The 27,453-nt window shown below is 40.1% G+C and overlaps 1 protein-coding gene across 1 annotated transcript in view; it reads right to left on the bottom strand.

Annotated features, from left to right (window-relative positions):
* The window catches only part of WWC1 (WW and C2 domain containing 1), a 77,243-nt gene that overhangs the window by 25,114 nt on the left and 24,676 nt on the right, over positions 1-27,453 (bottom strand). The window contains exons 2-9 of the mRNA XM_079964772.1: positions 19,309-19,418; positions 11,294-11,497; positions 9,992-10,068; positions 9,059-9,138; positions 7,896-8,025; positions 6,687-6,833; positions 6,357-6,430; positions 3,218-3,460 (exon numbers count right to left, since the gene is read on the bottom strand). Of these exons, the coding sequence (XP_079820898.1) occupies positions 3,218-3,460; positions 6,357-6,430; positions 6,687-6,833; positions 7,896-8,025; positions 9,059-9,138; positions 9,992-10,068; positions 11,294-11,497; positions 19,309-19,418 (1,065 nt within the window). The remainder of the gene's footprint in view (positions 1-3,217; positions 3,461-6,356; positions 6,431-6,686; positions 6,834-7,895; positions 8,026-9,058; positions 9,139-9,991; positions 10,069-11,293; positions 11,498-19,308; positions 19,419-27,453) is intronic.

Here is a 27,453-nt window from a genome sequence, read left to right as displayed (position 1 = left end):
TCCATCACTTCCCAATCGGTGGAGTCAAAACATACACCGTCATGTGATAGACAAAAATCCCATGACTGCAATCACGGAGCAAGAATTCTAACATTGTCTGCACTGACTGGCAGCAGCCATCCAAGGTTTTAGTCAGGGGACATTCACTGCCCTACTTGCAGATGGCTCAGGATTAACCCTGGACCTCTTGCATGCAAAGCATAGGTGTACATCAATGAGCCATGACCTTTCCCCACTGAGAGAAGACCGAGAACAGAAAGCAGGAGCTTAACATGTTTCTTACACACTGACTAAAATTGTACCCCTATCCGAGTTCCTTCCCTTTCCCATCCACCTATTTAAACACATTCTACTTTATATTCTACTGTATCCAGTTGCCCATTAGTTGGTTCTTTCCCCTACCTCTTTTCAAGAAACATGGGGACTGTAAGGCTGGAAGCACCATATGGTTTTTTAGGACTCTAACCTTCTTCACTCTCACAGTTCCCTCCACAACAAGGGGCTACTGCAAGGCACTGTTGGGATAGGAATACATCCCACTAAAGAGTTGCAGCAGAGACTGGTTGTACAGTGTAGCTCTATAGTATCTAGAAGAAACTACCCTATTGCTTCTATGACAGTTTCTATTGTTGATGCGGAACCAGAGGAAAGCCTATCACCACACAAATACCTTGTATTCCTTCCGTGAAAGGAAGCATGAAGCTTGCTAGAAAACCTTAATTTCTGGATACTGCTTAATTGTAAATAAAACCATTAAGCAGGATGAACCTGCTATAGGAGTTTGTTGGTCCCTAGATGATAATTCAGAATCCACTCAAAGCCTTTAGTGGTCTCTTCAATTTTGGGAGGTAACTGTGATGCTGTACCACGCACACAACATTCTACTAATGTAAGAACAGTTGCTGGAATTTTTTTTTTTTTTAAGTTTGACTTTTAAAAAGGCCCTGAGATCTGTAGAACTATTCAGGATAGATTCCATCAGAGATTGCTCATGTTCTTTTTGAACGCTATCTATTAAAGCAGCCTGAGTGGGAACAAAGTTCCCCAACCTTCAGCTATCAATCAATTCAGCAGTTGCCCTATAAGAATAGGTACATTGGAAGGAAGAATAATAGGAAAAATATTAATGATTTTTTTAAAAATTAAGGGGAGTAAAACATGGAGCACAGTACACACCTCACCCAAATGTATTAAATAGTCCCAATGGAAGATGCGTGTAGCAGAATGTTTGAGAAAATGGCCGTCTGTAACTAAGCAGCACCATTTCAATAAGCATCAAGTGGTATTTTTAGAAAAAGAGTTGTGTGTGTCCCTCTTTCTCATCTAGACAGCATTCGAATAGCTGAAGGGCAGCAGGAGATGAATAAATATCACATGCACTTAGGATTCTGGAATTTTTCAGATGTCAGGAGGTTTTAAACCCCACAAACACATTTTTGGTTCATTTGTGTGGGATGGCTGTTAGTTATGCACAAAAAGAAGCCTATAAAATCATGCACAAAAAATAAAATAAGATAAAGGACAGCATGTTCAAGTCATTTTTAGCGAGAAAAGCCTGACTGTCAGAAACATCACTGCAGACTCAAAGTACTATCCACCCACACACCAAGTCTAAAGAATGGCAATTACAGAGAGGCTTTTCACCTTGTTACTACTGCACCTTCCCATGGGGCTTAATCTACAGCTGAAATGGTGATGTAGTCTCACAAGATCCAGTCACCAAATATAATTCTTTTACTAACCAAATGAATGACGGGAGACAGAGTGTGAAAAGCGGCAGCTTTTACGTGCATGATAGTCTTGTTGTCAAACCGCATCCCTCCCAAAACTTTAGTTCCTATGGGGATAACATTTAAAAGAAACATTTGAGTTTAAATATAGCTACAATTCTAATGTTTCTTTGGAGATGTGAGCCTTGCTTCTGCCTGAATCCAAGTAAGACAGCACAAGAAAGCCCCATTTCCATATCAATTTCCGTGTTTATTGGGGATACTGATGTTGAATGCAGCAGCTGAACACATCAACTTTATAGAGATTCACACCATGAGATGACACTTTTTGCCATCTCATGCCTGTTCATTCCAAGGTTGAAACAAATGTCAGGAAGAATGTCACTTATGTCAACTGATATCTTAAGTGACTAGAGACCAGAACCAAGATTTTGGCTGGTAAACCCCAGGTTTTAGTATTCTCACTCTCTTGTAATATTAGAACTTGGGATCATACAAAGTCAAATACAAGAAAACCTGGAACAGACAAATAGAACTTATCCACACCACACATAATTAAACTCTGGAATTTGCTGTCAAATGATACTGTATTGGCCACCAACTTAGGCAACTTTAAAAAGGAGGTTAAGACAAACTCTTAACCTCTTTAAAAAGGAGGTTAAGACAAACTCTTAACCAGTGATAGAAGGCTACCACTGGATAATAGACATTATGGAAGTACTTCCACTGGCAGAGGCCTTTGAATACCAGTTGTTGGGAACCAGCACTCAAGTCCTGCACTCAGGTCCTGCCTGAAAGTTCACATAGGCCAGGGGTGGGGAACCTCTAGCTCACAACCAAGTGAGATGAATAGTCAACCCAACAAGAAAAATGCCACAGAAAGGAGACCGAAAGTGGCAGTAGTCACAGGTGAGTCACAGAGGAAGCCTCCATTCTCGTTAGACCTTCTCCTGTGAGGAGTCGCAAGGCAGCAGCAAAGAGCCTAGGCAAGTTGTGGAGGAAGAGTCATGAGAGGCCAGGACACCTTCTCAGCAACAGTCCCACTCATGGAAGAAGGTTTAAAGGGTGTCTTCAGCAAGGCGGCCAGTGGCAACAGCAGCAGCAGAGCAGGACGACTGTTGAGGAGTTGCCCCAGCCTTTCATGACTCATCCTCTGCAGCTTGCCTGCATCATCCGCTACTGCCCTCTGAAGCTGCTTCAATGGTCCAGCAGCTCACCCAGGGCTGTTAACACACTGTAGTTTGCAACATCACCTGCCTGTGGCTAAGTGAATTGCAGTGCCATGACATTCTTACATTTTTATTATAGGTATAGATAAAGTAAACAAAACAAAAGACTGTAACAAATGCAATTAAATTACACTCAGATGCAAGCACCTGTAAGAGTTTTATTAGATGCAAGTGTCTGTAATGAGTTTTCTAGTCCACAAGAACAGAAGAAAATAATCAATTTTTACTATTTAAACAAAGTAAATATGTTAAATGTACCTTTCTGTTAAAGCTTTGCTTTGCGTATCTCTTGCAGTCTGAAGATCTTCTTCTAGGCGTTTTCTTTCCATCTCCAGTCTTTCCACTTCACCCTGAGTCCACTTCCTAGGGCTAATGAACCTCATTTCCTTTAGAAGTTCCTCCTTCTCATTGATTAACATTAATCGGTCTCGTTCAGAATCCAGCACACCAGGCCAGGCCTCACTATCCAATTTAGCCAACTGTATTTTCAAATTTGCTATTCTATAGGACGAAGGAAAACAATTAAGTTTGCATATGGCACATATGTTCCAGCAATCTCAAAACACCTTCCTGTTGGGCTCTCTTGCATATTCAACTAGAGCAGTACTGAACACCACAATTTATGAGATCTCACCAATCGCATATAAATTGTGTCCTAATCTAGTGACATAAGATGGAGTGTCAAAGCACAGAACCCATTATTTCAGGACACTTATTTTTTTAAAGAAGAAGTGATTGAGCTTGTTCCCATAGCAGGGAAGTTGCTGCTTAATTAATTTAAATTCTATAATTAATAGAAATCCATTCAAGCTGCACTGAAGCCTTCTTTGCAGCCATTTTAATGTTCAGCTGCCTGGTTAAGCCCAACATTGTGCTCCACTGATGAATTAGCATTGGCATTAGTTCCTAATCTGTGAATTCCACTGTGAATTTATAAAGAGTGTGTTCTAAGAGGATTGCTCAACTGTAATTTGATAACTTCTGTCAACTATCAGCATGGATATGGTAAGAGGTCAGATTTGTTCTTAAGGTAGAATGCTTTCTATCTACAAAAATAAAACAGCATTCTATGCATCCTACATAGTAGTGCTTATGAAAGTAAACAAGTCATTTTATAAATCTGGTATCATTCTCTCTCTCTAATTTTCACTTTGCAATTTTCACTTGAAAGAAAGCCATGATTCCACCTGTTCAGCATTCACTGATAGGGAATTTTAGCTTAATCATTAATACATTGTAACACTCATATCAGCATTACCAGGAAATTTTGTCAATGGGGATTGTAGGATGTCAGGCACCAAATCAATTTTTGTTCCTATGGCTCATAACAAATGGAGGAAAAGACAGTTCAGTCTTTTACTTAAATTTGTTTAAATAAAAATTGCATTGCACACTTTCATATGCAAGGTTCTTTATCATTTGCATTATGCCAATCCTTGCTATTTTCATTCTTATTCTTATTACATTGTTACTACAATTTAAAGGATTGGGAATTGAAGCTCAGAGAGAGCGATAGGCAGAGTCTGATTTCCTAGATTTAGACCAATGACTTGAAGCTGAACAATATTGGTTCTCAACCATTTTTACTCTAATTAATGAAATATGGGAATCTGACATCATCAGAAAAGGAAAGCAAACAGTGCTTTAGCTTAACCAAACATTTCAGTGGGACCAAGCCTTATCTGAATCCACTACAGATGTAACATGACATTCCATAAATAAATAAATAAATTTAAAAATGAATGCACATCTCAGGAGTCTTAACCTGAATTCATACTCTAGTAATGAATAAGAAATTTATTTTAAAAGTAACTGGGATTTAATTGAAGAGGAACATGGTATCTGAAGCAGGAGTAAGTGTTTTGTGGAAACAAAACTGAGAAAATGCCCTCACAAAGTCCCTTGTTTTAGAATAGCGTTAAGCATGTCCTGTTGGCTTGGTTTTTTTAATGCTCTGTGGTTCTATACCTTTGTTTAATTTTAATAATGCAAGCCAACTTTGAGACCCTTGAGGACAACTTTAGGGATCAAAAAGTTGTATATAAATATTTCTCTAAAGAATAAATGAACGTTTTAAATGCCATTTTTATACATATGGTCATTATGACAGGCACAGCAACCTCACTGTGTTATTATTTATTTATTTATTCATTTTCATATATAGATCCATGCCCTGCCTTTTTTCTATCATTGAACCCAAGGCGACGTGTGCGGTTTCTGAGTGATGACTTACCCAAGTACTGACCGAACCCAGACATGCTTAGCTTCAGCAAGTGGGGGCCTCATATGCCTTCAGGACATACCCATGGGCATACCTTTGGTACTGTACCAAAACAGTTGTCTATTCTGGCAACACAGACTACCTAATAACAAGAATCCAATACCTTATTATTCATGTTTTGCTATCCCCTGAATAGGACGAAAGTCACCAAAGAATTTAAAGGAACAACTTGGGCACATTAATTCAGACTACCCACCATTAGCATTATCTTTCTTCCAAAGAGACACAATCCTTCAACAGGCTCTGAGTCTTTCTCTAGACCAGGGGTAGTCAACCTTTTTATACCTACCGCCCACTAATGCATCTTTCTTGATGGTAAAAATTCCTTACCCCCCACCAGTGCTTCATGGAAGGAGGATTCAGCTTGTGCCGTAGAACCCCCTACTGCCCACCTAGAATCCTGAAACGCCCACTAGTGGGTGGTAGGGACCAGGTTGACAACCCCTGCTCTAGACAAAGGAAAGAGGGAAGAAAAGGGCTCTTTTTCTCAGATGCTATGCATAGCAACCAAGGAGGAGAAAACGAACCAGGAAGTGATTGCACACTGGTGTAAGTCTGAGGCAGCTTCAGAAAAATTGACCATGGGTTGCTTGCAACACCTACTGACTTATTTATAATCTTTAGCTTATTAGTGAACTATAGGTCTTGTTTGCTTGATTCTCATAGTGGGAACAGAATGAGCATTTCATGAAATCTAGAACTGTTTTTAGGTTCTTGCAATATCTCAAATTTGGCTGCAAGATGTTCCCTAACTCTAGAATAAAACCAACAGTGGCAATGGTTTGTACCTTCACAGTAAGCTGCCAAAATGAGAGTTAAAACTAGTAATCAGTCTTTGACAACCAAACACTATATAAAAAGTTTTAAACAATTGTAATAAAAGTTTATAGGATCATCACTTATTCTGATCCAAAAGCACATTAGTTCCACATGAAAAGGAAAAGTCCTCCGAGAAATATTTGACAGAAGTCTGTCTGTAAAGAAACAAATTCATCCTCATGTTACGTTCTAAATGTGTACTGTTTAAACATACTTGTCCTCTTAAAAAACGTCTGTTTGTTTGCACTATGGATTTAAGTGCCTATTGTCAATAGCAGTAGGGGAAGGTCCACTTACTTTCGCTTAGCATCTTCATATTGGAGGCGCAGTCTCACCTTCTCAGCCAATTGATTATTCGTGTTCACAATAAACTAAAGAAGCAAATAGTAAAGTTAAAGGGTGTTGACACATTTTCCCCTTTGTAGATTAAGCATGTTGACATGAGTCAGAGCCAAAGCTCAACATATGCATCCAAAGATTAAGAAATAACACATATGCTATAAATCTTTTCCATAAAATTTTACAAAGCAGTGGTTCAAACACTAGGTCCCCACAAAACATTATTTAATAGCTAAGATGGGATACAAGACTAAGAGAAGCTCACACAGTATTTTAGATTTTACATACATTTCCAGAAACATCAGTTTGGGAACCAGCATCGAGATACTGCTTAGACAATGGGAAACTGGAGTCTTCCAAGGATATATTGCTGGCCCACAAGTCTGAATGTGATCCTCTGTCTGTCACAAAATTAGCTGTCAATCTGGCAAGGTTCTGGAACAAGAAAAAAATCAAAGTCATCTTATTATTGCCTCAGTGCTGCCCTGGTGCTTTGAAGGAGAAATTTAAGACTGAATTGACATTGTGAGGGGGTATCAGTCCCTTATCAACTGATGGTCTGGTTCACCAGTAACTCTCTCTAAACCATGGTTAACATTAACTATTAATGAACTGAAGTGTCTGGCAGAAGACTACCTGGTTTATTATGTCACAGAATAGCTAAAAGCACCAGCAAAAGTTGCTGAGTCTTGACAACAGTTTGAAATTTTTGGCGCTCTTCACTCATGGTTCTTTAGCTTTTGGGTGATGATGGCTCCTTAACCATGGTTAAGGAGGAGGTCTGGATTCACACACAACACAAAGCAATAGTTAAGGTTCTCTAAGGTTTATAGACTAACTACAAATCTTGTTGAATGAGCAACATTTTGAATATAGTTAATAAAACACAAGCAAGCTATTGAACTGGGTTGACATGTAATGCTAACTCAATGTTTAATAAATCATATATTAATAAACAATGATTAGGATTATGTATAAATCAGGATAATGTGAAAAGGCATAGGCCCAGTTACACATCACATTAAATCAGGGGTCAGCAAACTTTTTCAGCAGGGGGCCAGTCCACTGTCCCTCAGACCTTGTGGGGGGCTGGACTCTATTTTCAAAAAATAATAATAATGAACAAATTCCTATGCCTCACAAATAACCCAGAGATGCATTTTAAATAAAAGCACACATTCTATTCATGTAAAAATACGCTGATTCCTGGACCATCCACAGGCCAGATTTAGAAGGCGATTGGGCCGGATCTGGCCCCCGGGCCTTAGTTTGCCTACCCATGCATTAAAACATAGTTACAGAGGTGGGGGTAGGAGAGACAGAAAGTCTAGTGTAAAGAGATTGCCTTGATTTTTAAACAATGATCTTGTACTGATAATTTAAGTTGATGTGTCAGTAGCATACAAGCATTTCTGTTTTGTAGTTATGGAAACAGAGTCGCTGTAATGGTAGTTTGAGATCTGCCTAGCAGAGGAGTTCACCCAGTCAATTTCATACCATAATGAGATCTTGTTTTTCTTTCTCTCCTGAAGTGATGGCCTTCTTAATAGCTTTCATTTCACTTAAGATAGCTTGTGCCTCATCAAGTTTATATCCACCTTGGGTATCAGCCATTTTCATATCAATTCTTCAAGATGATGTAAAAAATAGAAGAGAAACAGTTATTAAGAGGAAAAACAAGACTAGCTAGTTCTAAAGAAAAAGAAGAAGAAGAGGAGGAGGAGTTTGGATTTGATATCCCGCCTTTCACTCCCCTTCAGGAGTCTCAAAGTGGCTAACATTCTCCTTTCCCTTCCTCCCCCACAATAAACACTCTGTAAGGTCAGTGGGGCTGAGAGACTTCAAAGAAGTGTGACTGGCCCAAGGTCACCCAGCAGCTGCATGTGGAGGAGCGGAGACGCGAACCCAGTTCCCCAGATTATGAGACTACCACTCTTAACCACTACACCACACTGGCTCCCAAAGACAAGGGACTTTGCTTTATGAATCTTGTTTCAGGGGGTGGGGGTTAAAAAGTGATTTTTTTAGCTACTGGTGCTGTACCCTGCTCAAAATTCCCACCAATGGTATTTATTATCTGTCTCCAACTTAATGAAAAATTTGAATTTAAGATTACAGAAACGGCAGCAGCTGTGTTATTACTGATATTTGTAAACCGCTCTGGAAGCCTTTTGGCTGAAGAATAAGTTAATGTTTATTATTTATTTATTCAACTTTCAACTTATACACAGCCCTATACCCCGAGGTCTCAGGGTGGTTCACAACAAGACCACAACATGTAAAATCAATCCTAAAGCAATAACCCAATAACGCCCCCCCCCACAAAAGCCACATTCTAAAAGGGTGTTGGATGTCAATAAGATCAACCAAAGGCCTGGTTAAAAAGGAACATTTTTGCCTGGAGCCTAAAGGTGTGTAATGAAGGCTCCAGGGGAACTTCCCTGGGGAAGTTAACTTACGTCTGTTTTCATAAAGGAAGAAAAGGGGAAGTATCAAATTAAACCATGAACGGCAAACTATAGGATAAATCTTGGTTACAAGCTTGTGGGGAGTCTGGAGAGAGCAAAAATCACAAGCCCAGGTTCAGACTAAGTCAAATCATTACACTACCTAACTAGATATAAATTAAAAATGGTAGCAGGTGAAGATAATTAACTTACTTCTTCAACGTTTGGAAACCAATTTCCTTATACTGTAGTTCCTGTCTCATGTGGGCAACTTCTCTCTTCAGTTTATTAACCTGTTGAAATGTGAACAGAGCAAAGTATTTTGTTACTTTAACAAATATTTTCCACTACTTTATTCAGAACTTTACTTTAAAACCCCTAAAACATTTCTCAACTTTCACAGAAAATGAGTTTAATTTAATACCAAGTGAGGTAAACCAAGTAAGTGCTGCAAACCTTTGGAAAACGTTAAATGAATAGATAGCGTATATGGAACAATCTCTCTACTATCAATTGTTATGGTTTTACCATCTTTTAAGGTTGGAAGAAAACAGTTATTAATGTTTTTGTAAATGCAATTGTTAATTGAGGAAAACTAAATTGTAGGATTATGGCCATGAAGCAAAGGTCTTTGTTTTGCACTTTGCCTTCCTTTCATTCACTTCTTGTTTTGATTTGGTTCAAATTTGTTTCTATTTTGCTGACTCTTCTCTTGGACACATGTATGTGATATATGTAATCAATAAAAATAAAAATGTTGTTGTTATTTTGTAATGGACACTTTGCATTGGCCTGGTTCATACATCACCAAACCATGGCTTAGCCCTGCACAGTATGTAGCACAACCACCAGCACATTCTCACTAAACCATGCTTTGGAGCAGGGGTCCTCAAACTACAGCCCATGGGCCACATCCGGCCCGCCAGGGTCCTGAATCCTGTATTTTGTGCACCACAAATAAAATATGTGCAGTGTGCATAGGAATTTGTTCATATTTTTTAAAAACTATAGTCAGGCCCCCAACAGTGTCTGAGGGACAGGGAACTGGTCCCCTGTTTAAAACGTTTGAGGACCCCTGCTTTGGAGCATTGGAAATTTTGGGTTGTTATATTACAAGGAATTAAAAGCACAATTTCCCCCTCTTACCCTAGATTTTGTGGTAGCAATTTCCGCTTTAAGAATTTCTGGATCATATTTTGAGCTAGATGAGGAACTGGAAACTACTACAATAAAAGGAAACAAACAAACAAAACAAATATTAAAAGCACACCAAAGAAGGAACAGAAAAGTATACGAACAAATCACAATATTTCCCTTGTAAGCATTTGAGTTAATAATAATAATAATAATAATAATAATAATAATAATAAATGGCTGTAAACACAACATTTTGGGTTGGCTATCTAGCAGTTTCCAGAAACAGAAGGGTTAGAGGGACAAAAAGTATTAGAAAATGGAAACAAGGGAATCTGCAGTGATTTCAATTGAAAGCTTGTCTCAAAATGTAACATCAAGATTCGAGAAGTAACAGCTTGCTCTTCCAATCCTAACTTTCCATTTTAAAGGTGTTTTCTGTTTTTAGAATTTCAGCATTTAAAGTAAAACCTTTCCTACTGACAAAAGTCACTGTGACAGATTCTACTAATCAAACTTATTTGTATACATTAATGTCATATAGTATTTATCTGGAACAGCAGTGACATGAGTAGCATTTTTACATATACATGCATGTAGACACTATGTGTGGTAGTTTATGCGTATTACCTAATGTTATTTGCGCTTGAATAAGGGAAATAATGCACAACTGATTCTTCTTTTGAAATTTGTCTGCACTATCCAGCACTTTCAAAAGTCACTTTTAAAAACAGAACAGCAGCTCAATTCTTGGCAGTGGGAGCTGCTGCAAGGAAAACCTCCAGGTTTTTATGAAGTTCTTTTTCTCGTGGATAGTTATTGTGGATTGTAGCCCATATCTTCAGACAGTTCCAAATCTTAACCTTTAAAAGGCAAGACGGAAAATTCCAAAATATAGCTCAGCTATGCAAAAAATTTAAAAGGCTACAGGCACCAATGATCGTGAAATGTTTTTAGTGTATAGCTTAAAGGAGATAGGTTTGTTTTCAACAGACTGATCCTATGGTGTAAGGGACAGGAGGTTGCAAGACAGGATTACAGTGGTACCTTGGGTTACGAACTTAATTCATTCCAGAGGTCCGTTCTTAACCTGAGGTACCACTTTAGCTAATGGGGTCTCCCGCTGCCGTCACACAATTTCTGTTCTCATCCTGGGGCAAAGTTCTTAACCTGAGGTACTACTTCTGGGTTAGCGGAGTCTGTAACCCGAAGTGTTTGTAACCCAAGATGTTTGTAATCCGAGGTACCACTGTAGATGCCAAGCTCCTACTAGCAGAACTAGGATAAAGAACAAAAATCTAACCAAGAACTCACAACTAGTCTGAGACCCCAGCTTGTGTTCCCAGACATCATGAAGTTGTTGGTATTCTTGCTGTGCTAGTTCAAGCCTTTGTTGCTTGACCTGGTAGATCTCCTTCTGAGCAGTCAGTGCTTCTTGTGCCAGTACAAGGTAGTCCTTCAGCATGTGCTCCTGCTCCCGCCGCCATTGCACTCGAGGATCCTCTATCTGGGTAGTTTCTTTGAAACAAGTGAACATCTTTACTAAAAAGGGTAGAGATAACTTAAAACAAATAAACACAGCCAAATCTAGCCTAGAACATAAGTTTCCACCATTTCTCATTTCTGACACTGCCAACTTGCCCACTAAAGGCATGCAATTGTTTATATACCACACACCTTCCTTAAAAACAGAGATCTCTAGAAGCTTGTTTATCCCTGTCAGGAGACCAGGACAGTTTAGCATAAATGAAGCACCTCCTTTCAGATTTGTTTCTGTTAACACAGTATTGTTACTCCCATGGAAACTGGTAACAATCTTGAACATACCGGTGGGGAAACTAAACAGCCAAGACAGATATTGTGCACTGTACATAACACATCTTGCATTTGACCAGTTAAGTTTACTGTTTGCTTCTTTCTCTGATCACTCCCTATGCAATTTGTTCTCAAAATTTTTCAAATTACTGATACTAAGCTTTCCAGGGACCTTCTCTCCCATCACTCATATATGAAGTATGTTAGTGATTCCCAAATCTCAATTTAGGATTTACTAAAATGACACAAAGGAAATTTCGATTTCCCTGTTCCTTCAGTACAGATACATAAGGTGGTATTCAACTAAATTTCACTCAGAATAGACCCATTGAAAGTCACGTTCCGAGGTTTTGATGTATCTACCCTCTCAGACCCTCCAAGTGTCCCTATTTTCCAGGGACAGTCCTGAATTTACAGAAGCTTTCTCGGTTTCTAATTTGATCCTGGAATGTCCCGCTTTTTCTGAGGAAATCCCTATTTTCATCAGAGAAATGTTGGCGGATATGGAGTTATGAGACCCCCAAGCCAAGGAGGTAAGTAAATTACAACCTTTAGAAGACATCCGAAGGCAGTCCTGTACAGGGAAGTTTGTTAATGTTTAATGTTTAATTGTGTTTTTATATATGTTGGAAGCCGCCAAGAGTGGCTGGTGTCGGATGGGCAGGGTATAAATAATAAAATTGTTGCTGTTGTTGAACACGACATCCCTATTTTCATTGGAGAAACGTTTGTGGGTATGCCCTGTGTAAAACTTAGCTGAATACCACCCAGCATATGCCAACTCTTTTTAGGCCTACTCATGCTTTTACTTGGCAGGAGACAAAGGCAGGGAAACAAGAACAACCTTTACATAATGCAGCCAAGACTGTGGTAAGTAATTGAATTGGCTTGTAATGTTAGTTATTCCCCATGTGAGATTCACAGAAGCTCCTGGGTGTCATGTAAGCAAAGTGCCCCATGCCACCAATATATGAGAGACTGCAAATAATTTGAATTTGTGTTACTGATCAAGTGTTGAGAAAAAGAAGTCTTATGATTTTCTCAGTTCTGCTGCAGGTTTTTGTTTGGAAACCAGGAACAGGCGTTTCAGTTCTTCAGCCAGCGTTAAACGCTTCAGGCTGTCTGAACTAATCATGCTTGAGTGAGGATGCCTAGTTACCACATAATGAATAATTAATATGGAGGGGCTGCAGGATACCAAAGGAATCTAATCTGCATAATTTAGGCGTTCCTTTAAATATTTAGTAAAAACTGTTGTGGCAACGCAGCCATTAAAGGGATCCAAGCAAACCAGAAGGTTTTCTTTAGTGCTTAATGATCTATGATCCAGAAAGTCACCTGCCACTGACACAAGCCAAAACATTTAATTTTATCAGCATCTGGAGGCTGCTGGTATGATGGCTATAAGCAGGCACAACTCATTTTGACTGGAATACACTGTGTACATGCCAGCGGGTTAATGCTATTAAACACAGAGATGCAAAGGTGTGAACAACACTTCAACAAATGGGCCCAATCCCCATCTTCCCGCTTTACACACTTAAACTTGAGTTTGTAACTTCTAATCTAGTCCTTTTCAAGGACCTCTTACTTGACTTCTTCCAGAGCTTCTCAACCTTATTTGGTAAATAATCAAGTATAAACCCCTGGCAGTCTGTACCCCAGGATTGTCTCACATTTCCCCCAAGCCCCGACAAGCTCCTGAGCAGCTCTGGGGTAGCCCGCAAAGCCTCCGCAGGGCAGCGGGATGAAGGCTCCCTGTTGCCCTGCGGAGGCTTTGCGCCGCTAAGGCAGAAGCTAAAACAGCTAGAGGGAGCGCTGTGCAGTGCTCTCTCTAGCGGTTCTGGCTTCTGGGCTAGCCCGCGAAGCCTCTGCAGGGCAGCAGGGAGCCTTTATCCCGCTGCCCTGCGGAGGCTTTGCGGGCTACCCCAGAGCTGCTCAGGAGCTTGTCGGGGCTTGGGGGGGAAGCCCGGGTCCCCCCCCCCCAGCCCCAAAGAGCAGCTCATGGAGCAGGGGACAGGCTGTGCGCAGCCTTCCCGCTGCTCCCAGAGCTTGTGGGGCTGGCGGGGGAAGCCCTGGTTCCCCCCACCCAGCCCCAGGGACCACACATTCGCTCCATAAGACGCACAGACATTTCCCCTTAGATTTTAACAGGAAAAAAAGTGTGTCTTATGGAGGGGAAAATACGGTAGTTCTTACTGACAAGCTCAGCATCCAATCTCAACCTATGTCAGAACAAGAAAAAGCAGTGGTGAATGTTACGACTTCTCCAAACAGGAAGCATTTGGCAGACAAATGAACAGATAACATTAATGACAAAACCATAAACAGAATGCAAATACTACAATCTTTTCCTTCCTTATAATATTTACCAACTTATTAATTAAATCTAAGACTCTAATATATCAGTGTTAGTGTTGTTTTTGGTGTGTATGTGCCGTGAGGGTCCCATAACAAAAAGGTTGCCACAGCAAGGCATGTACTTATGGAATCACAGAACTTAGAGTTGGAAGGAACCGTGAGGGTCATCAGAACTCTTTTGTCCAATGTGGGACTCAAACTCATGACCCTGAGATTAAGAGTCTCATGGTCTACTGGCTGGTCCTAAATGATGGAAAACACACTATGGATTTTTCTCCACAAACATTGATGCTGTCGTTGTCCAAGGAGCATTTGCAAGGTGGCTGCTCCACTTCCTCTCCCACACAAGCGCTTACCATCCATAAATACATCTCTCTCACACACATGCACACAAAGCAAAGGAATGCCTTTCTCAGCAGAAATCTATTTTTCCGTGGCACATCTGCGAGTGCAAACACGTGGCGTAATAAGTGGAACACACATATGGAGAAAGCCCCCTCCTGGGACAAAGCAAGTGCTCACAAACAGCGAATGGACCTATCCTGCTGCCCCTCATTTCCTGCACACCCAGAAAGACAGAAATATTTCTTTATTGGGGTGCGGGGAAGGAACTAACAAAGGGATTTCTCTAACAGGGTGATTGTGGTGCCTCTTCCTTTCTCCCACCTCAGACAACCAGGAAAGCTTCCTTGATGGAGGGAAGGAAGGAGTAATGGGATTGGGATAATCTATTGTTCCTATCTTTTCCCTATCCCCGTTTCCTTGATGGGGTGGGTGAGGAAGGAGCAACAGGATAGCTCCAATGGGGAAATTTTGTTCCTTGTTTTCCTGCACCTCTGAAAAGCTTTCTTGATTTTTTTTTGGGGGGGAGGGGGAGTTGCGGAGGAAAAAGCCGTAAGATTCCACCATTCACTGTCAAATTTTCTAAGTGTACTAAGAAAAGACTGAGGCAAAGAGAAAACTGGGCAACAAAATATAGGATAAAAACTGATTTCAAAATAAGCAAGTGTAAAAAAATAACTGCAAACTCAGCAAGTGTAAACTCAAAATGAACTCAAATACTCAGGCTGATAACTACCTGCTAAAATAACAAATGAAAATGTCACAGTGTAATTATTGTAGTTTGGTGAGGAGAAGAGTAAAAAAAAAAAAACCTCTTCCCAGAGACCCAGAGTATATATTGCCTGAAAGAAAAATAAAATGCTCCTAACTGAAGAGACAACCCCTGTAACGGAAACAGTCACGGTAAAGACCGCAGAAGCAGCCAAAAAACCAAATAGGAGTAGGTGGGGTGGGTGTGGGTGTGGCAGCTCTCGGCCTGAAACCACTAAATGTTAACCCCAAAACTTCAAAGAAGTGGATGGAGGATACAGCTAGCCCATACCACACCAGGCAATAAGCAGAAAAGACATGTCAGGCAGCCCAATGTTTACTCGTTGCTGTGGGTGCTGCAGAGGATAAAGGAGGAAGGAGGAGTTTCCTTTCATGGGAGACAGTCATTCTCCAAAGCTCTCTCTTAGCCAGAGGAAGCCACTGAGCCTTCCTTTCTTTTGAAAGAGGGGGTGGGGGAGCACACCCCTCATAAACAGCAGTGGAGGAGCAGCAGCAGCAGCAGCAGCAAAAAAGAAGAGCTTTCACTTCCACCCGAAAAAGCAACGGCTTATAGTATTCCTTAAACTTCAAAAAACAAATAAATTATCATCTTCGGCAAGTACTCAGGCACTGGCTTTTATTCAGTCCAGCAGCTATAGAAGGATGGCCCACTGGGGCACTCACAAGCCTTTTAAACCAAAATGCCAAATATGTGCAGTATTTAAGAAAGCTCAGATTATTTTGAGTCTGAAGAACAACCCAGTTGCTTGCGTCAGAGACAAATGCCAAGAGATAGTAATTTTTGCTTCCTCCCATATCCTCAAAATGAAGCCCTGGGAAAAATACGTGAGAACGTTCATTAATAATGTAGTCAGGAGGCGAATATTCTAGGTTCTTAGTTCCATTTTATTATCTTTGCTTTAGATAGCACCACATAAACCACAATTTTCTGCCAGTGAAAGGTCTGTCTAACAGAATGAAAGGAATCTGTGCCAGAAAAACATTTTTAAAACCAGGCTTCTTATTTATAATATGCATGTATTATGTTCACTTAACTAAATTTAAAACTCTAAAAATTTCAATGTATCACTAATAAAATTTCAATTTATCACTTCCATAACATGACATAAAGTAGACCTTAGCAGCAAAACGGAATACAGATACATTTTGGGGTGGGGCAACACTAACTTTTTTTCTTTCAATTGAAATCTGATTCTGGTTTTCCAACTGTTTAATTTTTCTGTCTAAGCCTTACAGATTTAGCAGCAGCTAGCATTTTCACAGTGGTTTTGACTGTAATCGTATTACCATTTAACTGAGACTTAACATCTACTGAACTCAGTGGGACTTGTTTTGAGTAGACAGCTAAAGTACTGAGCTTTCTACCAGCCTAAAGTGCTTCAAACACCATATACTACAGATACAGAACTGAGGTTAAACAAAAAGTAGCTTTTCTAAGGCCACCTTTTCACAGCTGAAACAAGACTTGAACCAGGGATTTATGGTTCATAGTTCAGAATCTAAGCCACTCTACTGCAGCAGGTATATGACAAGGCACCTGTTGAGATGTACTCCAGAATGAAACAGAGCATTTTTTCAACCCCTAGACAGGTGCAATATGAGTTTTCATGTTGGCCCATTTATGTAAAGGATGGCTGTCCAATCAGCTGAAACATTCAAAAGCTGTTATATGGAGACCATCAAAGGAAACTGAAAGTAGTGGGATAGTTAATCAGATGCTGCAGAAGCCACTCAGGAGGGTGTGCACCAACTTTTCACAAGGACCAGTGGGGAGAGCTGGGATGTTACAAATAATAAACCAAAACATGGATCTTTATTCATCAGACAAGGATAGTGTCTATTGAAACCTCCATTTAGACCCTCTGATTCTAAAATTTATTTCTGTTTTATTTATATTATTGGTTTATCTTTGCATTTATCTTTGCATCCTGGGACAAGATATAAATAAAATAATGATACTAGTAAGTACATGCATGCATGTTATTGGTAGTAACAAACATAGCGGCATAGCATGTTTTCATCACACTCAGGGTGCACGCACGTACACCAGGAGGGACAGGTAATGGAGGGCAAATGGAGCCCACCGTATACCAGTCCAGCCCTCACTGCCAACAGAGTGACTCCAGCTCCAAACTGCTTTGATCAGATCCCAAACTTGCAAAGCGGTGCACGGAAGGCTTGGGGAGGGCGGTGTGCCCCCCAGAAAAATGCACCAGGGGGCAATCTCCCTGGCAGCACTTCCCCGCCCTACTTTATGCCCCTGGTAACAAGGTTTTGTTATATGCATTTGGATCCAGTGCTGCTCGGGAATCCTAACAAGCAAAAAAATGTCATTGCAGTTTATAAATCTGTGGTTAAAATCAATGCACTTTTAAAAGGTTCAGTCCACCATCTTGATTCAAAATGGCACCCAACTGTATCGAAACATAGACAAAACCCTAATCTCTGATCTCAGGAACCATCATGCAAAATTTGATTATGATATCTTAAGAGGCGCCCACATACATAGCAAACAACTTTACAAAGTAGGTGCTTCTAATCAGTATTAGAACTAATAGGGCTTTCTATCTAGTTCAGCTCCCAGGTAACATTCACTGACCCTACCGTGCACTATGTATGATGAGTTTACATTTCATTAACAGACAGTCTTAAATCATTTACACCTTGCTCAACACTACTGCACTAAGCACTAACACCCAAGAAGTTTGCAACAAGAAAAGTTTCTCTATAGCAATTATGTTGTGAGGTAATCATACAAATGTCATAAATAAATAAGAAATTGTATGAATAAAGAGAATGTCTTCAATCCAAAGATCCTGTGAGCAGAGTTCCACTCATGGGATGCTCTGGCTTGATCCCTTGCCACCCGCTTTAGTTAGCCCCTCCCCAACGTGCTCTGGAGGGTTTGGCTGACCATCCAAACTAGTGTAGGAGGTGGCGTGGAAGGATGTAGGAGGAGCGGCAAAAATCACCTCCTGCGCCCACCAGCACCAGGTGCCACAGGATCAAAGACCTCTCTATGAACAGAAGGAACAACTCTATATGCAAGCCAATAACAACTTTATCTATGTGTATTCTGACACACACAGTATGTTTAAATATATCAGCAAACTCTGAGAAAAAAATTGAATGATTTTTTTTGGGGGGTCACTAAAATTATGCCTATATTCAAGAAACACGTGTATCCTCAGAATTTCAAATCAAAAGGAAAAATGAAACAATGAAAGAAATGGATCAGGTGGGATGTTTATAATATGTAATACTTGAAAGTAGTTTCTTCTCTAATTCTCATTAGTAATAATGAAAAACCCTCTGCCGTATACCTGCAAGAGAGGATTCATGTTCCTTGTATCAATCACAAGGTGTATCAGGAATGTACAAGGACAGAATATGAACAAGCATAGCAATTCTGTTTTTATTAATATATCATATTTTTTTACCCCATAGGGCGCACCGTCCCATAGGGGGCACCGTCCCATAGGGGGCACCTAGGTTTTTTGGGGGGAAATAAAGGAAAAAAAAACATTTTCCCCCCAAGCACGGGGCTGGGGTGGGGGAAGCCCAAGCTTCCCCCGACCCCAGCCCCCAGAACAGGCTGCTATCTGCAAGCCTTGGGAGCCCGGCGGGAACTCCCACTGGGCTCCTAAGGCTTGCGGATAGCTTCCTGAAGCCTGGAGAGCGAGAGGGGTCGGTGCGCACCGACCCCCTCTCGCTTTCCAGGCTTCAGCGAAAGCCTGCATTCGCCCCATAGGACGCACACACATTTCCCCTTCATTTTTGGAGGGGGAAAAGTGCGTCCTATAGGGCGAAAAATACAGTATATATGCTTTGATTCGTCAACAAAAAGTTACATGCTTTAGCTAAATAAGAATCAGACTAGCCAGGCATTTGGAAGCAGGAGATCAGTGTATGGTAGAGTTAGGGATATCAAGCAAATTCAAGGTGCAGATGCATCTCAACATGAGACGCCTAGATGGATTTTATTAGATGGATATAATATGTGTGAGTTATTATTACATACAGAATCATTTAACACTTACGGGTGTTGTGGTCGATATAATAGACTCCAACTTGGGGGTCATACGCTTCTTCCCATCCCAATGGTAATTCATCACTTATGCAGTCAGCAAAGGTTAGTGGTTTAGTATACCTGAAATGGAAATCATGTCAGTATTTAGATCACATCAAATTGTCCCAAAAGTAGGGCAGACTTTCATTAAAATGTATTAAGGGAAGAGTGGTAGGTTTCTGCACATCAAAGGTTTAATTTTTAGCAACACACCTACAAATTCATTCACTTTCCCCACTTACTCAAGACAGAGAGTTGATTTCAATATTCTTCCTAGAAAAAGGTTCCTAGACCTAGCTCTGGCTCAGGAAGTACTCGTTCAGAAAGAGAACGTGGAGAACTCCTATAAACAAATTCTGCCCCCACAACTGAACAAGCTTGCCTGTGGGGGAGTCTTATTTCAAAAATATGAAGGCATGTAGGAGCAAGTTATGTTTGATTTATGGTGTGTGAATTATTAACACTGCAATGCAGGACAAGGAGATGAGGAATATTAACTGTGTCATGTGACTTTTTTCATTCCTGTGTATGGTATTACACCCAGAATTGTAATTGACAAACTAAATTATGTTCTTAAAGTTTTAGACCACTGCAAAGTACAAACCTAAACATTGGGTATCTCAATCAAATCACCTTTCTTCAATTATTCACGTACATGTGAGATTTTTCAATCTGTAAAGACTCAGACTAATTCACTTTTCTGAAAACTAAACTAATTGTATAATTGTCAAGCCTCCACTTTTTGGCTTAGTTCTGCAATTAAACTAGGAGAGGAAGGAGCGCCCAACAACATTTATGATCAAGAACATTTATGAAAAAATCCAGCCAAGTTACTTTTAAATCCTATAGATTTCACTGAAAGTTCAAGGACTGCTAAAATTCTACTAGATAACACCAATTACAAACTGCTTTAATAGCTCCACAGTGGCACCTTATATTCCTGTCACAAATCCTGCTGATTCATAATGAGGACCTAAGATTACACTAAAATGTCTTTGAGTTCTCTCAGAGAGTTTATGACCAAGTATCAAAGTTTTAGAGCCACATGGGACATTTAAAGCACATCCAACACACATTTAAAGCCCATGACTTCTACCCAAGAATCTCTAGAGGGTAGGACCCAAACCAATGGCTTTAAGTTACAAGAAAGGAGATTCCAACTAAATGTCATGAAGAACTTGTCAATCCTTCTAAAACTGTGGTGCCAAGAACTAGACACAGTATTCATTCTTATTGAAGATTGTCCTCCAAGATTGTCCCAGCTTCCAGAAATGCCTGTTTAAATAGCACTAATCTCAGAGCCTAGAGGTAGAGCAGGGCTCTGCCACTCTGGGCCAACTTGTGCAATTTGATTTATGGCAAGCATGCATGTGAATTAACCCTAGGCAGTGGAGAGAAGCCTACTTGTTCTCTTGTTTAAGCCTGAAGGAAATGAATAATTAAGCTGGTAGTTTTTTAATATTTTAAAACGCCACTTTAAAATGAACTCTTTTGCCCTCTTTCTTTTCTCATACAGTATTCTATTGGAGAAATAACTAAAGAGAAACACAGGTAGAAGGAAAATAGGCATGCCGTCTGTGCTAACAAGTGCTTTTTAGTAGATGTTGGAAATCCAAGAAGCAAATCAGTTACTGCGGGGTAGAAGGAAGCATGTCAAGTTTAAGTCTGTGGCTGGTGGATGGATGAAAAAACAGCAAGGAAAACATTATTATTGTATGGCTTCTCTTACTATCAAGGGAAGCAACAGTTTGAATTGGGTATGGAGGGAGCTAGATTATCTTATGGAAGGCAATAAAATATGATATCTGAAAATAATGGTTTCCCCCACAACTCTTTGAAATCTAGCAAAGGAATACAATTAAGACAGGGTCTATTTTGGAGTTGAGAGAAGTGGAAACTGTGGTCCAAATCCATGGGGAACAGAGTGGAAGGGAGGAAGCCTTGTTGCACAAGTGATGCCTCATTAATGGGGCTCTTCTAAAGCCTCTTCCCTCCCCTTCCAGTACCTCTACCCAGGCAAGCAGGATACATTATCCCAGTTCAGTGACATATTCCAGCCAGGTAAAAACACTTGAGGAGAATAAGAACAGGCCTGTTGGGGCGTATTTCCTGGGGAGAGTCTGAAGCACTGGAGGTCTGGAGGGCTGCATTAGGCCCTGTGCCTGAGGTGCATTACTCCAGGCTACTTGTTTAAGATGTGCATAACAACGAGCCATGCTAACACATTCAGCATGCCTTAAGGAGAATGTGCACCTCATTCGTTTATGAAGATGGAATTGTACACGTCTCCGGCAGGCCTTGGGGCATTTGCATATACGTGCATAGCTTAGTTGGCAGAACATGGGACTCTTAATCTCAGGGTCATGGGTTTGAGCCCCACGTTGGGCAAAAAGATTCCTGTATTGCAGAGGGTTGGACTAGATGACTCTCATAGTCCCTTGCAACTCTAGAATTCCATGAGTCTTTGGCTGAATTTTGTACGTTCTCTGAGCACATTGCACAAACCATCGGTGTTGTGCCAAACTTCTTCATCCACAAAGAGAAGGGCTCCTTCCAACTGCAGAAGAGCTTTTGATTCCCCAGAGGGACTCTGTTGGCTCAAGGGGAGAGCTTACTTTTGCTGATTCCTCTTCCCGTCTGCAGCCTCTGTGCCACTTTCCACATTGCTCAGTTTGTTGGGAAGACCTCCCACTTGCCTTCAGTCTAGGTCTTGAAATGTTACAGGTCCAAATGCAAGGACTACTTTACCAGCTTCCCTAGGGAGCCACGTCAGTGTCACAGAATTGTAGAGTTGGAAGGGCCCTGAAGATATAATCTAGTATAATCCCCTGCAATGCAGGAATTTCAGCAAGCTCACCCATGATTAACAGGTGGTGGCGTGTCATAAGGGGGTGCAAACAAACCTGCCCCTACCAGAGCAAAAGCTACAGCTAACAATTTTTGTCAACACAGGAGAAACAGTAAGCTTGTCATTGCTGATGCTGAAATGAATGAATGCAAGTAAAATGCATTTGATCTTCAAAGGGATGGACATGTTGCTGATCTATTGGTACCCTTTGCCTGCTACACCAATATAGAGCTGCTGGTTTACAAAATGAAAACCTTTCTGTACTTTTTTTTAAAAAAATGAATTGGTGATCATGTGTATCAAAAGAGGTTTTATTTAAAAGTTATCAATATGAAATTAAATGAGATTTGTCAATAACGATTTCCCATCACCAAAGACCCTATAGCAAAGAATACATCACCAAAGAATACATCACCAAACCTATCCTAATTCTAATTTTTATTGACTTAAGAAACATGATTCTGAAAAATAATTTTTAAGGTGTGGCTCTTTCCACACCATCAGTCATGATTACTTTAATCACAGTATGTATTCATTTGTAAGCACAAAACAACGAAAAACTACAGAATTCTTTGAGCTTTATTTGCATACCGCATGCAAATTCATATCCTTAGAAATCACCTAAATTCTCCAACACATTCACATTTATCTTTAAGCTCTCCTGTAACAGGGAACAAAACATCTCTGAAATGCTTCCTTTCCTTTTTCTACATCTGTACACATGATAAAAAAATCTTTTGTCTTGTATGCTTTATTCAAGTTTGACTAAGAATGGCTTTCCTATGAACATTTTACCAAATTTACCTTGCATATCTCCATGTTTATCCCTATAAATATTTTAAGATTCAAAAGTTTGGTACAGCCGCACATGCACATGAGCGGCCTACTAAATCTGTCCATTCCTTTTTTTGTTGGACACAGGTCATATACACAGATATACACACTAACACCTTGCATCACATCTAGAATTCTTGTATTCAACTGTGAGAAGAAGCAACTTTCAGCAACGATGGGCAAGTAGTTTATTTTAATTTTCTGTTAACTACTACACCTGAAGAATAGCTTATTGAATACAAAAGTTTGCACCAAAGAAAAAAACTGGTCAAACAAAAAACATAACTTTACTATTTGACAGAACTTAAAAATTGCTGAGGATTGTGTCTATCAATCAACTACCATGAAATGGAATTTAAATTTATTCAACCTTTAATGTCTGACATTTTAATGTATTTTTAATCCTTTGTTGGAAGCTGCCCAGATGGGTGGGGTACAAATAAATTATAATTATTATCAACATCATCATCATCATCATCATCATCATCATCACATTTCAATAAATAAATCTGCACAACCAAAACCTCTATAGAGTCTTTTGTTATATACTGAAGGAAGGATGCTTTCGTTTACGCAACTCACACCATCTTTAATCTGCCACTTCAGTAGCAATCACAACAAAAATAGAACCAAAAACAAACAGCATGCTCTCCAATTAAGTAGCTGAAAACCAATTAATCAACTAAATCTTTAATAGATTGCCGTCTAAACTGATTAAAGCTTGCAGTGCCATTAATAATACAGAAAAGGCTAGCCATTGTACTTTTCAGTTTAAATAAAAACCCTTATTATTTCTTTGCAAAAAGTTTATCTTAAACAGTTTCATCATAGATCACTGGTGTCTTCTATAATCATAGGTTGCACTGACAATTATTAGCAATAATGTAGCAAAACAAGTTATTTTCTCTTTTTAGCTGACACACAAATATTTCTGAATTACTGTTAGAGAGGTGAGAAGGATTTAGGCTTTTCTATGTCCAGTTCTGATCCATATTTGTTCCACAAACTTTGATCAAATTATTAAAGCAATAAAGTGGAGCATCACTTATATAATATGGAAATTACTGGCAAAATAGCAAGAGACTAGCAGACTCCCAATGACTGGTTAATAATAATAATAATAATAATAATACCCAGCCGATCTGGCTGGGTTTCCCCAGCCACTCCAGGTGGCTTTCAGCATATCTAAAAACATAAAATACCAAGCATTAAAAACCTCCCAATAAAAGGCAGGGCAGTCCAACTTTTAATGCTAAGTGGGCTGGGACTTAGCATTAAACCTGGGACTAATTGCAGAGCCAATGCTCCATCACTGAGTCGTGGACCTTGCCCAAATACTGTAACGAGACAACACCCCATTATAAGGCTTCAACTGAGTTGCGCTGATCCTGAATAACATAATTCAGTGGGGGGGGGGAGCAGTAAAGGTACTTTTCTAATAAACGTAAGGCTTTCATTTTCTGGCTGGTAGGTTGTGGCAAATGTAGTCAGTAAGGGCTGCCTCACACATGTTTTATACATAATTTTATTTCTAACTGCATCTGTGGTGCCTGATCAGCAATAAAGGATGCATACACAGAAATAATGATTTAATGCTACAGTCACTGAATGATTAACACGCATGTGTGAACCAGCTAGTAGTGCACAGTATATGATTCTCTACATACTTTCAAGTTTGCTCACAGTTCTAAAATAGTAAACAATAGAGAAAAGGGCCCCCATATTCTTCTCCAATGCAACAAAATGTTTCTTTTGTTTACATATTTCTAGGCTCCAGAGAGAGTTTCCGAACAAGAAGCATGCTTTCTGACTTTAGAGAAGACATTGGAGTGCTTCCAGCTGGAACCTATCTCCTTCTCTGGAGAAACAAAAAATTGGGTCAGTACACATTTTTAAAGGCCCAACAGAGATAGCTTCCGATGAAGAAAAATGTTTCTCCTGAACACTCTGACAAAATCAGGATAATGGAAAACTTGAAGAATATGGAATATGGAAGACTAGAATGCAACGCTAAGGTAACAGCCCAGCTATACACATGTTCTCTTAGAAACAAGACCTGCCCCCAATCCAGTGGCATATACATCCTAGTATGTGTGTGCATAGGTTTGCAGGCTACACATCTACTAAAAAAATAATCCACAAAAGAAAGAAATACTTTCTATCCCTACAACAGTTCTGTTGGACTGAAGACAACAATGTCCACATTCAGAAGTAATGCTAAACCATGATTTAGCCTCCTGTTAATTTACATAAAAATGAGTATAAATAATTGATGCGCACAGAATTACAGCCTGGGAAGAACCAGAGATCTGTTCAAGAAAATTGGAGATATGAAAGGAACATTTCGTACAAAGATTTCCATAATAAAGGACAAAAGTGGAAAGGACCTAACAGAAGCAGAAGACATCAAGAAGAGGTGGCAAGAATACACAGAGGAATTATACCAGAAAGAAACGGATGTCTCATATACCCCAGGTAGTGTGGTTGCTGACCTTGAGCCAGACATCCTGGAGAGTGAAGTCAAATGGGCCTTAGAAAGCACTGCAAATAACAAGGCCAGTGGAAGTGATGGTATTCCAGCTGAACTATTTAAAATTTTAAAAGATGATGCTGTTAAGGTGCTACACTCAATATGCCAGCAAGTTTGGAAAACTCAGCAGTGGCCAGAAGATTGGAGAAGATCAGTCTACATCCCAATCCCAAAGAAGGGCAGTGCCAAAGAATGCTCCAACTATCGCACAATTGCACTCATTTCACACGCTAGCAAGGTTATGCTTAAAATTCTACAAGGAAGGCTCAAGCAGTATGTGGACCGAGAACTCCCAGAAGTGCAAGCTGGATTTAGAAGAGGCAGAGGAACCAGAGACCAAATTGCAAACATGCGCTGGATTATGGAGAAAGCTAGAGAGTTCCAGAAAGACATTTACTTCTGCTTCATTGACTATGCAAAAGCCTTTGACTGTGTCGACCATGGCAAACTATGGCAAGTTCTTAAAGAAATGGGAGTGCCTGATCACCTCATCTGTCTCCTGAGAAATCTCTATGTGGGACAAGAAGCTACAGTTAGAACTGGATATGGAACAACTGACTGGTTCAAAATTGGGAAAGGAGTACGACAAGGCTGCATTTTGTCTCCCTGCTTATTTAACTTATATGCAGAATTCATCATGCGAAAGGCTGGGCTGGATGAATCCCTAGCCGGAATTAAGATTGCCGGAAGAAATATCAACAACCTCAGATATGCAGATGACACAACCTTGATGGCAGAAAGTGAGGAGGAATTAAAGAACCTTTTATTGAGATGTGTACTGAGATGTGTACTGTAGTCCAGCAGATTAAGTTTGCTTCTTAGAATTGTGTTCAAATTCTTGCTCAGCAATGAGCTACTCCTGGGTCTGACACAATGGGCAAGCCTACTCTCATTCATCCACTCATTAAGAGGTAAACCGTATTAAAATAACATCTTTAATAGGCAGTTCAAATGGGGTTCATGTTTTGTTTTCTATTAACATACAAAACTATAAAAACACGAAGGAGGAAGGTGGGCATTTCTGCTGGTACCATAGAGGAACAGAATGAACACATGAACATGAACACACACACACACACACAGAGAGAGAGAGAGAGAGAGAGAGAGAGAGAGAGAGAGAGAGAGAATGCAGTTAAATATGGATGTGACATTAGGATTGCTATGGAGCAGAACAACATTATCCTCAAAGTGTCTTGGCAAACAAGCCACAATGGGCTTCTGAAGAGTCTAACATGTTTTTGTCTGGAGTAGATGTTAGCAGACCCTGGACAATACAGAAAAGCTCTGCTGGATGCAGTGGAGACAGAGAAGTGGGCCTTCTTGCCAACTTCATTGCCATGCAGAATGCATGATTATGCACTGTCACTGACAAGGTATACAGTGGTACCTCGGGTTACATACACTTCAGGTTACATACGCTTCAGGTTACAGACTCCGCTAACCCAGAAATAGTACTTCGGGTTAAGAACTTTGCTTCAGGATGAGAACAGAAATCGTGCTCTGGCAGTGCAGCGGCAGCAGGAGGCCCCATTAGCTAAAGTGGTGCTTCAGGTTAAGAACAGTTTCAGGTTAAGAACGGCCCTCCAGAACGAATTAAGTTCTTAACCCGAGGTACCACTGTATAGGCATTGCTGTTTCCAGTATGCTGGTTATGTGAAATCTGAGAAGCCTTCTGTCCAGCTATGGATTAATGAGACAGGTTTTTAAGGTTCATTGTTGGTGGACTAACTTCTCTGGCATCAATGGAGCCAAATATACATTTTCTCTGTCCACCCAGTAAGTTTCATATTGTTGGTACACAATTAAGCAGTCTGTGGACTACAGTAAATTTAAGGGAGACTGAAAGAATGAAACTGATGCAAATACAAACTTGCTCCACAAAAGGAAGCTACACCTGACAACAA

The sequence above is a fragment of the Podarcis cretensis genome (genome assembly GCF_951804945.1).
Source record: "Podarcis cretensis genome assembly, chromosome: 2".
Lineage (NCBI taxonomy): Eukaryota > Metazoa > Chordata > Lepidosauria > Squamata > Lacertidae > Podarcis > Podarcis cretensis.
This window is presented reverse-complemented; position numbering and strand designations above follow the sequence as displayed.